Below are 13,544 nucleotides of genomic sequence, written 5' to 3' on the forward strand. Positions count from 1 at the left end.
AAGCAAAATACTGCACAGGCTGGAAAACTGAAGCAAGCCACAGACTATGCTGGGAAATCTCAGGTAGTCTAGCTGCATCTATTGACAGACACTGCTAACCTTTCAAGAGCCACATCCATCATAAACCGTGAACTGTCTTTCCACAGACTCTACTAAGATATCTCTGACACTGTCTTGGGCAGCATGGTTAGCACTTCTGGTTAGCACTTCTCCTTGACGTCACCAGGGACCTGGGTTTGATCCTTGAGCAATTATCTATGTGGAGTTTGCCCTGTCTCTGTGTGGGTTTCCTAAATTCAAAGATGTGCAGGTTAGGTGAGCTGGCTATGCTAAATTGGCCATAGTTTTTAGGGATGTGGTGGTTAGATGGATCGTCAGTGGTCAATGTAGAGTAATGGTCTGGGTGGCTTCCTTTCAGAGGGTCAGTGTGGACTTGTTGGACTGAATGCCCTGTTTCCACACTGCAGGGATTCTATGTTAATTAAACTCATGATTCCTTGAAACTAATGGCTATCACTGAGCCATCTATCTTAGGTTCAGGCTTCTGTCTACAGGTGGGTCGAACAACTGGCATAATGGTATGTTACTGAGACAGGAATTCAGTGAGTCGGGTTAATCATCTGAGGCTGGAGGTCTCAAATTTTATTGTAGTTGCTGATCGAACACGAAAATCCATCTTGAAAATATCTACTCTGGGTAATAGTGACTGTGAAACTAATCTTTTATAAAATCTTATCTCGTTCACAATTCCCATTATGGAGGTAAATCTACCATCTTGACCTGGTCTGGCCTAAATGTGACTCCAGACCCACAGCAATGTCACTGATTCTGAAATAGCTGAGCAAACCAATCACATCAAGGGCAATTAGGGACAAATTAGGCAACAAATCCCAGCCACGACGGAGAAGCCACAGGATGTTAATAGTGAGGGATTGAGCAATGGGAATGTCATGGAGACTGTCGTGGTGTGATAGTGAGATTTTCCCTTGTTGGAGACAGTCATTGCCTGACAGTTGTGTGTTCTGAATGTGAATGTTGTTCAGGTCTTGCTGCATTTGAACAGGGACTGTTTCAGTATCTGTGACATTGTCAATGGGGCTGAATACTGGGCAATGATCAGCAAACATCCCCACTTGTGACATTCTGATGGAGGGAAGGTCTTTGATGGAGCAGTTGACCTTGTTGTGTCTAAGAGAGTACCTTGAGGAACTCTGGCAGAGGTGTCTTGGGAATGAGGTGATTGAACTTTGATAAGCAGAACTATCTTTCTTTGAGCTGGGCATGACTCCAACCAACAAAGAGGTTTTTCTAATCCCACTGAGTTCAATTTTCCTTGGGACTCTTTGGTAAATTGTTCAATCAAATTCTGCCTTGGTCTTAAAGCAGTCACCATCATTTCCCCTCTTTACGTTCAGCTCTTTTAGTCATACTTGGACCAAGCTGCACTGAGATCAGGAGCTGGGTAATCCTGGTGGAACACAGACTGAGCATCAGTGACCAGGTTAGTGTGGAGGACATGTGCCTTGATCACCCTGTTGACAAAACCTTCCATCACTTCACTTGTGACTGACAGAAGATTGGTGGGGGAGGAATTGATAAGGTTGGATTTGTCCCACTTTTTGTCAACAGGTCACTACTGGCTCCATTTCTAGGTAGATGCTGCAGTTGTAGCTGTACACGAACAGAATGGATAGGGACACGGCCCGTTCAGGATCACAGTTCTTTCACCTTATTCCCACAATGTTAGTCAGGGTGCATTGGCTTCACAGTATCCAATGTCTACAGCTGTTTCTTGATGTCACGTGCAGTCAATAGTACTGACTGAAGACAGGTATTGGTGAGGCTGGGGACTACAATGGATTGTCCCTTTGGAGATTTCTGGCTGCAGTTTGTTGCAAACGCTTCAGCCTTATCCTTTGCGCTATGCCCCCCACCCACCTCCCACCATTGAGGGTGGGGAAGTTTGTGGAACCGCCTCCTCTTGGCAATTTTTAAATTCAGACTCCGACAGCACACAGAGGCCCTTCAGCCCAAACTGTTCCACGCCGACCACAATGTCCATCCACACTGTCCATCCATTTCCCTGTACAGGGCCCATAGCCTTCTCATCCTTTCCTATCCATGTATTTCTCTAAATGCATTTTTGAACATTGTTTATGTACCTGCCTCAAACACTACTTATTCCATCTGCGTACCCCCACCTCTGTGTGAAATCATTGCCCCTCCGGTTCCCTTTCATTCTTTCCCCTCTAACCTTTAAACTGATGTTTCTCTAGTCCTTGACTCCTCCTCACTTGGAAAAAGACTGAGTATTTTCATCCCATCCATGCCTTTCATGATCTTATACACTTCCAAAAGAATTCATCACCTCCCCCTCCCCCTCTCCCTCCCCCAAGTCTCCTTTGATCTGAAGAAAAAAAGTTTGAGCGTGTCTGACCTCTCCCTCCTACTCAGACCCTGAGTCCTGGCAACATCCTTGGAAATTCCTTCTGCACTCTATCCTGTTTAATAGCATCTTTCCAACAGCAAGGTGACCAAAACTGAACACAATACTCCAAGTGCAGCCTCAACAACATTCTGTACACCTGCAACATCACTTCCCAATGTCTGTACTCAGTGCCCTGACTGATGAAGGCCAGTGTGCCCATAGCCTTCTTCACTGCCCTGTCTACCTGTGACTCCACTTTCAGAGAACCATACACCTGAACTTCAAGGTCCCTCTGTCCCACTACACTCCTTAAGGCCCAACCATTCATCATGAAACTCCTACCTTGATGTGACTTTCCAAACTGTAACACCTCATACTGATCTACATTGAATTCCATTTGCAATTTCTCGGTGCACGTGCTCAGTTGGGAGAAAGTGAGGACTGGAGATCAGAGTCAGGAAGCGTGCTGCTGTAAAAGCACAGTCGGTCAGGCAGCATCTGAGGAATGAGAGGGACAACGTTTCAAGCAAAAGCTCTTCATCAGGAATGAGGGGGTGCCCACAAGGGGGCTGAGATATAATTGGGATAGAATGGGGCTAGAAGCAGGGCAAATAAGGAAACTGGTGAAAATGACATGGTCCAATCACATGGGATCATGGTAACCACCTTTGCTGTCTACTACACTTCCAATTTTGGTATCATCTGCAACTTAGTAACGATACCTCCCATGTTCACACCCAATCATTTATACAAATGACAACAAGCACTGATTCTTATGGCACACCACTAGTCACAGTCCTCCATTCTGAAAAACAATCCTCCACTACTACCCTAGGTCTTCTACCTTCTGGCCAGCTCTGTATCCACATCCCTGTATTCCATGAGATCTAAACTTGCTAATCATTCACCCATGAGGAACTTTGTTGAATGCCTTGCTGAAGACCAAATAGATCACATCCACCACACTGCTCTCATCAATCCTCTGTGTTACTTCTTCAACAAATTCAATCAAGTTTATGAGAAGTGATTTCTCTCCCACAAAGCCATGCTGACTATCCCTAATCAGTCTTTGGCTTACCAAATACATGTAAATTCTATCCCTCAGGATTCCCTCCAACAACTTACTCACCACCGATGCCAAGCTCACTAGTCTGTAGTTCCCTGGCTTTTCCTGACCACCTTTCCTAAATAGTGACAACACATTAGCCAACCTCCAGTCTTCCAGTACCTCACCTGCAAATGTTGATGATACAAATTTCTCAGCAAGAGGCCCAGCAATCACTCCCTGAGCTTTCCACAGAGATCCAGGGTACACCTGATCAAGTCGTAGGGATTTACACACATTTATGTTGAATCATAGAATAACTACAGTGTGGAAACAGGCCATTTGGCCCAACAAGTCCACACTGACATTTTAAAGAGTAACCCAGCCAAACCCATTTCCGTACATTATTCCTCTACATGTTCCTCGACTAATGCACCTAAACTACAAGTCCCTGAACAAGAACGGCAATTTACCATGGCTCATCCACTTAACCTGCACATCTTTGAACAGTGGGAGGAAACCAGAGCTCCCACAGTAATCCCACACAGACACAAGGAGAATGTGCAAACTTCACACAGAGAGTCACCAGAGACTGGAATCAAACCCATGTCCCTGGTGCTGTGAGGCAGCAGTGCTAACAACTGTGCCACCGTGCTGCCCCATCATCCCTTTTAGAATGAATGTAAAATTCTCTCAACACCCTGCACCTTCATCTACCTCTCACCATCCCAGCTATCTTCCTCCCCAACCTCTAACCTTCTATTTATCTCTCAGCCCCCTTTCCCAACCCATAATCCTGATGAAGTACTCATACCTGAAACAGTGACTCTCCTGCTCCTCAGATGCTGCATGACCTGCTGTACTTTTCAGGGACCATACACTTTGACTGTGATCTCCAGAATCTGCAATCCTCACTTTCACCCTCAACACCATCCCCCAACAAACTCCGCCAGAGCAAGGTCAACATGGGACGCGATACATGAGCTTCCTCTGCTCATTTTCACTGAACAGAAAGCTGTCTCTACACTTTTAAACTAAATGTATAGCTACACTGTCTACATCAAACACTTTCAATCCAGGGACCTCACTGGGTTAGAAATGGAGTAATAGATTCTACTCTTTCCAATTGAAACTAAAGCTTCTTCTATTCTTGAAAACTGGAAGGAAAGCTGTCCTCATCAAAGATTCCCAGGACACAGGCAACACGCAGTGAAAGACAGAGTAAAAGTGCCTCTACTCTGTGAATTACAAATAAACAGAAAGTTGAGCTCTCCCTGCATTGTCCGGATCAAACACTCCCCTGACAGGGACATAACAAGTTTAGATACAGAATAAAGCTTCTTCAATATTGCCTCCATCAAACACTTCCAGGGGGCTGTGTAATATAAGGTCAATCCCTTTGTTCTAACCAAACCCCATCCTCAGACAATCTCACTGTCAGTCTCCTCAGGTGAGGATGGGGAGGACCCAGGAGACACCCTCCTGGATCAATGAGCTCCGTTTGATGATTGTCTTCATGCGGCCTTCACCATGAGACCTTGTGGAGCTGAATTCAGTCAGGTGACAGCACAGCAGCTCACAGCCACTCCTATTGGTCCAAATGAAATAGGCCCTCCTGGTAATAACTCAATGAGTTCAATCATTGGTGGACATTGTAGAGATTGGGGCTGGTTGATTGGTTCCATGTTGCTGCTTCTGGTCACATTGGTGTCAGGTGAATGCAGGTTGTGTGTATAAAAGGAGTTGGTCGAGGCTGTGTGGGGATGGTTGAGTTGTTTGTGATCATGGGTGATTTTGTAGTGAGGGGTTTGTTCCCTTTGTTGGTGTTAGTTGGAGTTGTTTGTTGCTCTGAAACATGGCAACAGTTTCTGAGCCAGAGGTTTCCATGGACAATAGTGAGAGCCAGTCCTGTTCCTGAGAGAGTGCCTCCTCATGGGGATCCCATTGGTTCTAGTTTCCGAATGTCTGAGGTTGGGAGTGTGTCCCCACTGCAGACTGTGATAGTGCAGCGTGGAGAGCACAACCTGCTGGTCAGGGCCCAGCTGGATTTATTTGGAACCGGACACCTGATTAAAGCTACTGACCTGACCCTGGGGACAGCAGGTTGTCCCTCAACCAGGGTTGACCCTGAGAACCAGACTGTCCTCTTTGACTATGGGCTGCATGAGTGTGGTAGTAGATTGCAGGTAATGGAGGTTGTCAACACTTGTTGGAAGCTTGGGCTGTCCAGGTTTTCCTGGATGTGGTGATGTTGATATTGAGGAGGGGCTAGACTTTTAAATTCTCAAATTGTCAGACTAAGTTCCTATCTTGGTGTACTGTACCTGAGCTGTTCTCCATTTCTAGCCTTATGCTCCTCTTTTCACTGGCTTAGAAGCCTCTGATTACACACTGTTCTGCTGGAATGCATATTTTGTCAGTATGAACTTGGCTTGTAGTTCAAACTGTTGATTTCATTCTGTTTAATTGTTTTCTTTACTACTTCCATCTGATGCACCCTGGATATTTATTGCCTCCCATTTCTATTAATCTCTCTATGTATTCCGCTAGTAATCTTTGCTCCATCTGAAAGTTTCATGATAAAATCAGGAAATGAGGGCCAAAAGATGTCAGCAGCCTCTTCCCTGTAATAACAATCACCTTGTCCCTGTTCCCTCAATATTTATCTAATTCTGCCTCAGACACCAACACCACCTTCTTTCACCCAATGTTTGGATCAGGAATTCCTATCCTGACCTAGACAATGATGTCGTACCTTGTTAAATTGATCCTAAGTGACTAACCCCTGACCTGTGACCTACTGCCCTCTAGTGGTCCCTCCATATCAGGGATGGGAAATCGGTCTCCTGGCCCTGAAACTGGGACAATTCTTTAGGGCATGTGACAATATGATGTCATTGTGAACCCTGTGTAGATCCTTCTCATTTCAGATCAACCCCTCATTCCCTAACCTGGTGTCTTCCAGATGACTGGAGATTTACTGATCTACACCACCCACCTGACCCACATCCCAAACTATCCTGGATCTGTCATTGTGAGAACCAATGGAGCTGTTGTTCCTATTGAATGTCGTTATTTCAGGTGAGAATCTTTAATTGATTGTCAGTATGATCCCCTGCTGCTGTTGTCTGACACTGTCCTAAAATGGCTGCCCTGTCTCCTTCCTCCAGGAAGGGCAATGTGAGTAGCAATCCCATCAAGCCCACCTGGATCCCATTCTTCTCCACCAGGTCTGGAGAAGGGCATCTGTCATTCTCCCTGCATCTAATGAATGGTACGTGATGGGTGGCTGGGGAGGGATCTCCTGATGGCTCTCTCTGGGTGTTGTACCCATTGGCTCCAACCCTTGTCTTGCTGTACTTCAGGTGATTGGCTTACAGAGCGCACTTCTACTGTCTACTCCCTGGGAGAACTCATTCACATTGAGGCATCTGTTTCAATGGCCAACCATGTGTCCCTGAAGCTGTACATTGATCGCTGTGTAGCTACACTGAGCCCAGACAAGGACTCCACCCTGAGATACAGCATCATTGACTACAATGGGTAAGGAGCTCTCTGCTTTCTCCAGCTGCTCCCATCTCAATGGCTTCACTCCATTCACTCCATTCCCCTTTGTCCATCTGCAGTTGCCTCCTGGACAGCAAAGCTGAGGACTCCTTTTCAACCTTTGTGTTGCCGAGAGACGGGCGGGAGCCGGACAAGCTCCAGTTTGACCTGGATGCCTTCCGTTTCTATGGAGATGAGCGATCCTTGGTAAGAGGAAGCTGCTGATGTGCTTCTCCACATTGGGGAGGGAGTCACTAAACACTGACTTGTTCTGACTATGTCCCTTAGATATTCATCACCTGTCACCTGAGAGTTGCTGCAGTGGATCAGGGAGATTCCAGGAACAAAGCTTGTACTTTCCAGAAGCTGGAGCATATGTAAGTTCCCTCTCCCTGTCCCTCAGGGATGTTGTTGTTGGGAGAGGTGATGCACCATGTGGTTGATGGGCTGTTTCTCTTGTTTAGCTGGAGCCCATTGGAGGGGTCAGACAGTGACATTTGTGCCTGTTGCCATGTGGGGAATTGTAGGAGCACAAGGGAGATCCTGATCCCTTTCAGAGGAAGGAGAGACCTTGCTACTGAAGCAGGTAGGATGTTGACCCTCTAAATGTTGGATCTCCCCTCACACCCCCACCCTGCCCCCATTTCCTGACTGGGATGTTTCTTCTTGCAGAGACTGAAGCTGGATTGGAGTGGGAGGGGGAGGCCTCACTTGGTCCCCTGATCATTCTGGATACTGGGCTTACCAACCTGGCAACACAGCCCCTGACAGAGGGTGATGGAAAGATGCAGGAGAGGTCTCCAAGCAGTGAGTTGGCTGCCTGCTAATTTCTCTTTCTGTCCCTGTTTTCCCTCAGTAACCATTGGTTTCTCCTTGTTTTGTAGGTGTGGAGTCAGAGCTGGTTGTGATGGTGGTCCTGACTGTGACAGCTGTCTGTCTGATCTCTGCATCATTGCTGGCCTTCTTCCTGTACAGGAGACACAAGCAAACACCCATCAACTGGTGATTGAAATAGTCAATAAAGCAGTGATTCATAGTGTCTTCTGTCTGGAGCTGGTTTTGTTTCATTTTTCTTTTAGTTTTTAAACTATTCCTGGGTACAATCCCTGGGTTGAGCCTCTCCAGTCCATGAACTGAGCTTCCTGAATGATTGGATTATGGAAGATTATTGTTTGCCCCTTCCAGTGAGTACAGGGATTGATGGCATTTGACAGTGCTTTCCATTCTTATTTAAATCAGTCTGCAGAATGTGCTGGAGGAAGCTCTCTGATGTGGCCCTGTCTAAGGGAGAAACAGTTGGTGCTTGTCATCTGCTCTGATTCTGTTGAGGGGTCTGTGGATTCCCAATATTATCGGAGATGTCAGTCCTGTTGTCTTTGAACTGTTATCCCTCAGATTTCTGACATCCACAGGAGAGGGATGTCAAACTGATGGGCTGAATGTTGTCATTTCTCCAACCATGAAGCTGGGTTTGCAAGTTCTCTAGGGTTGTGGCCATTGACTGACAGAATAGAAACCTCATTTTTGAATATTGGTAGCTCTAATATTCTATTCAGCACTGAGTTTATTAAATAGTGCTCACCCCTCTAGAATAGGGAATGTGTTTTTAAGACATCAGCACCACCTGTGTAATATGGACACTTTTTTGAAGTCACCACCTACATCCCCAATTTGCACTTTTCCATATTACCCTCCACACAGTAAACTCTGAACTGTTCACTGCCCTTTCATCAGTGTAATGGAGGAAAAGGTGTGTAATGGTTCTGGTGTCTCTGCAGAAGAGGGACTGTTTCATCTCCCTGACAGAGATGGGCATAGCTGGGTCTCATTTAGGTGCCCATTGCTACCCCTTTGCTCTGATGGTTGGTCTCACCAGCCTGCAGAACATCTGAGATGCATAACTAATCCCAGTATCCTGTGGGAGACTGGTACAATTGCAACATTTAAGAGGCATTTGGATGGGAATATGAATAGGAAGGGTTTGAAGGGATATGGGCTGGGTGCTGGCAGGTGGGATGAGTTTGGGTTGGGGCATCTGGCCAGCATGGATGGGTTGGACCAAAGAGTCTGTTTCCATGCTGGAAATCTGACTCGAACTTCCCACCCCGCTCTCCCCTCCATCTCTGTCAAGTATGTGTCCTTGGCTGCTTCTACCACCAAATTCCCCAGTCCATGAACTGAGCTTCTTGAATAAATGGTTATGGAAAATGTTTCCTCCTACCAGGGTGGACAGGGGATTGATGACGGCCTTGGAAAAGGACTTTCCATTCTCAATAAATCGCTTTCCAGAACGTGCTGGAGGAACAGTGCTGTGAGTGTGAGGGAGAAACGGTTGGTGTTTCTCATCTGTTCTGATTCTCTTCAGAAGTGTCCAAATGGATTCCCAATGTTCCCATCCCCTGAGATGCTGCCAGTCTTGTCGTGTTTGTGAATTGTTATCCCTCTGATTTCTGACCTCCTACAGTATTAGGATTTCAAACAGAGGGACTGAAAATTATCATGCCCCTGAACCACAAAGCTGTGTTGGCAAGTCCTGAAGGGTTGTGGTCATCTGATTGAATAGAAACCTAATTTTGAATGTGGATGGCCCTTATGTTCTATTCAGATTTGAATGTAAACTGTACTCCCCTTCCAGGACATCAGGCACCACCTCTAATATGGACATTTAGGAAGATGTCACTGTCTACATCCCCACTTTCCACACCTTCTATATCCTCCTCCACAGTAAACACTGAACTGTTCTTTCCCCCCTTGTGCAACCACATGATGGTAACAATATAATCATCAAGTAATGGAGGGCAAAATGTGTAAGGTCATCTTCTGCAGCTATACTGACACCATGTTTGTTGTACCTGACAAAGGCAGGCAGAGCGTGGGCCCATGCAGGTGCCCATGGCTACTCCTTTGCTCTGACAATTAGTTTCACCAACCTGCAGCACATCTCTGGGACACATAATTAACCCCAGTACCCTGTGGGTGAACACTCCAACTCACCCTCTGCCACTGATATGCATGCCCTCAGCTGCCTCCACCACCAAATTCTAGCCACCCAACAACTGAGGATGAGCACCATCTTCCATCTTTGGTACCCACCAACCACATGGGATCTAAGTAGATTTCATCACTTCTGATGTTCCCGTCCCCAGTTTATCCCAGATCCAACCCTCTAACTCAGCACTGCCCTTTCTGAACTATCCAATGTGTCTTTCTGACCTCTCCACGCTCACCTACCACCATCACACCCCATCTTCATCTACCTAATGTATTCCCAGCTACCTTCCCCCGGCCCTACAGTGTCCCATTTAGCTCTCATACCCTTGGAACCACCCCTCCCACATTTCTGCTTGAAATGTTGACTGTTCCCCTTGGATGCTGCCTGACTGGCTGTGCTTTACCAACACCACACTTTGAATCTGATCTGCAGTCCCCACTTTCTCACTGGTCCACTGTAATCAGTTCCCAACGCCACCCCCTTGACAAAAGACAAGCTTAAACAAAACATTGTCTCTCTTGTAAATCCAAAAGAGACATAGTCACCCCCACCCCCTCTCCCAACCCTCAAACTGCAGATTTTATCTGTGACTGGGGTGGGGAGATGGGTGGAAATTGCTTCCATTTCTAGGCCCCAGCAGGAACTGTTGCAAGTTAAGATTACTAATGCTGGTTCTGAAAGTTTGAAAAAAAAACAATTCAGGGTGCTTCTATTGTTTCAATTTCTTCAAAACCCAAGGCCTCAGTCCATTTATTTCACTGGTTTTTCAAGACACAGTTTTCAACCTTTTTGCTTAAAGCCTCTCCAAAAAACTGGGAAAAATATAATTCTTAAAACCAGAGCATTGCCACATGCTGAAGTCTCTAGAAAGAACTTGCACTCAGGACTAAAAGCAAAATACTGCACAGGCTGGAAAACTGAAGCAAGCCACAGACTATGCTGGGAAAACTCAGGTAGTCTAGCTGCATCTATTGACAGACACTGCTAACCTTTCAAGAGCCACATCCATCATAAACCGTGAACTGTCTTTCCACAGACTCTACTAAGATATCTCTGACACTGTCTTGGGCAGCATGGTTAGCACTTCTGGTTAGCACTTCTCCTTGACATCACCAGGGACCTGGGTTCGATCCTTGGGCAATTATCTACGTGGAGTTCGCCCTGTCTCTGTGTGGATTTCCTAATATCGAAGATGTGCAGGTTAGGTGAGCTGGCTATGCTATATTGGCCATAGTTTTTAGGGATGTGGTGGTTAGATGGATCGTCAGTGGTCAAAGTAGAGTAATGGTCTGGGTGGCTTCCTTTCAGAGGGTCAGTGTGGACTTGTTGGACTGAATGCCCTGTTTCCACACTGCAGGGATTCTATGTTAATTAAACTCATGATTCCTTGAAACTAATGGCTCTCACTGAGCCATCTATCTTAGGTTCAGGCTTCTGTCTACAGGTGGGTGGAACAAGTGGCATAATGGTATGTTACTGAGACAGGAATTCAGTGAGTCAGATTAATCATCTAGGGCTGGGGTCTCAAATTTTATTGTAGTTGCTGATAGAACACGAAAATCCATCTTGAAAATATCTACTCTTGGTAATTGTGACTGTGAAACTAATCTTTTATAACAGCCCATCTCATTCACAATTCCCATCAGGGAAGTAAATCTACCACCTTGACCTGGTCTGGCCTAAATGTGACTCCAGACCCACAGCAATGTCGCTGATTCTGAAGTAGCTGAGCAAACCAATCACATCAAGGGCAATTAGGGACAGGCAATAAATCCCAGCCATGACAGAGAAGCCACAGGATGTTAATAGTGAGGGATTGAGCAATGGGAATGTCATGGAGACTGTCATGGTGTGATAGTGAGATTTTCCCTAGTTGGAGATGGTCATTGCCTGACAGTTGTGTGTTCTGAATGTGAATGTTGTTCAGGTCTTGCTGCATTTGAACAGGGACTGTTTCAGTATCTGTGACGTTGTCAATGGGGCTGAACACTGGGCAATCATGAGCAAACATCCCCACTTGTGCCATTCTGATGGAGGGAAGGTCTTTGATGGTTGCGTTGAAGAGTACCTTGAGGAACTCTGGCAGAGATGTCCTGGGAATGTGGTGACTGAACATTGATAACCAGAACCATCTTTCTTTGTGCTGGGCATGACTCCAACCAACAGAGGTTTTTCTAATCCCACTGAGTTCAATTTTTCCTTGGGACTCTTTGGTAAATTGTTCAATCAAATTCTGCCTTGGTCTTAAAGCAGTCACCCTCATTTCCCCTCTTTACGTTCAGCTCTTTTAGTCATACTTGGACCAAGCTGCACTGAGATCAGGAGCTGGGTAGCCCTGGTGGAACACAGACTGAGCATCAGTGACCAGGTTAGTGTGGAGGACATGTGCCTTGATCACCCTTTTGAAAAAACCTTTCATCACTTAACTTGTGATTGACAGAAGATTGGTCAGGGAGGAACTGGCAAGTTTGGATTTGTCCCACTTTTTGTCAACAGGTCACTACTGGCTCCATTTCCAGGTAGATGCTGCAGTTGTGGCTGTACACGAACAGAATGGATAGGGACACGGCAGATTCAGGATCACAGCTCTTTCACCTCATTCCCACAATGTTAGTCAGGGTGCATTGGCTTCACAGGATCCAATGTCTACAGCTGTTTCTTGATGTCACGTGCAGTCAATAGTACTGACTGAAGACAGGTATTGGTGATGCTGGGAACTACAATGGATTGTCCCTTTGGAGATTTCTGGCTGCAGTTTGTTGCAAACGCTTCAGCCTTATCCTTTGCGCTATGCCCCCCACCCACCTCCCACCATTGAGGGTGGGGAAGTTTGTGGAACCGCCTCCTCTTGGCAATTTTTAAATTCAGACTCCTACAGCACACAGAGGCCCTTCAGCCCAAACTGTTCCACGCCGACCACAATGCCCATCCACACTGTCCATCCATTTCCCTGTACAGGGCCCATAGCCTTCTCATCCTTTCCTATCCATGTATTTCTCTAAATGCATTTTTGAACATTGTTTTATGGACCTGCCTCAAACACTACTTATTCCATCTGCGTACCTCACCTCTGTGTGAAATCATTGCCCCTCCGGTTCCCTTTAATTCTTACCCCTCTAACCTTAAACTAATGTTCTCTAGTCCTTGACTCCTCCTCACTGGGAAAAGATTGAGTACCTTCCCCCCATTCATGCCTTTCATGATCTAATACACTTCCATAAGAATTCACCATCTCCCCTCCCCCTCCCCCTCCCCCGTGTCTCCTTTACTCTGAAGAAAAATGTCTGAGCATGTCTGACCTCTCCCTCCAACTCAGACCCTGAGTCCTGGCAACATCCTTGGAAATTCCTTCTGCACTCTATCCTGTTTAATAGCATCTTTCCTGTAGCAAGGTGACCAAAACTGAACACAATACTCCAAGTGCAGCCTCAACAACATTCTGTACACCTGCAACATCACTTCCCAACGTCTGTACTCAGTGCCCTGACTGATGAAGGCCAGTGTGCCCATAGCCTCCTTCACTGCCCTGTCTA

At 46.2% G+C, this 13,544-nt stretch overlaps 1 protein-coding gene across 1 annotated transcript; it reads left to right on the forward strand.

Moving 5' to 3' along the window:
• Positions 1-5,635: 5,635 nt before the first annotated feature.
• Positions 5,636-8,025, forward strand: LOC132834211 (zona pellucida sperm-binding protein 3-like). Its single transcript, XM_060852875.1, has 9 exons — positions 5,636-5,659; positions 6,439-6,554; positions 6,644-6,747; positions 6,839-7,016; positions 7,100-7,226; positions 7,308-7,396; positions 7,484-7,605; positions 7,692-7,826; positions 7,904-8,025. The coding sequence occupies exons 2-9, from the start codon at positions 6,439-6,441 to the stop codon at positions 8,023-8,025; spliced, it is 993 nt and encodes a 330-aa protein (XP_060708858.1). The 5' UTR covers positions 5,636-5,659.
• The last annotated feature ends 5,519 nt before the right edge of the window (positions 8,026-13,544 follow it).

This window comes from Hemiscyllium ocellatum, chromosome 39, assembly GCF_020745735.1.
Source record: "Hemiscyllium ocellatum isolate sHemOce1 chromosome 39, sHemOce1.pat.X.cur, whole genome shotgun sequence".
Lineage (NCBI taxonomy): Eukaryota > Metazoa > Chordata > Chondrichthyes > Orectolobiformes > Hemiscylliidae > Hemiscyllium > Hemiscyllium ocellatum.

Coding starts and splice junctions, on each gene's coding strand:
- LOC132834211 (XM_060852875.1), top strand. CDS start 6,439: ATGACTGGAGATTTACTGATCTACACCACCCACCTGACCCACATCCCA. Junction 6,748..6,838: donor CTCCCTGCATCTAATGAATG/GTACGTGATGGG, acceptor GCTGTACTTCAG/GTGATTGGCTTACAGAGCGC. Junction 7,827..7,903: donor GCAGGAGAGGTCTCCAAGCA/GTGAGTTGGCTG, acceptor CTTGTTTTGTAG/GTGTGGAGTCAGAGCTGGTT.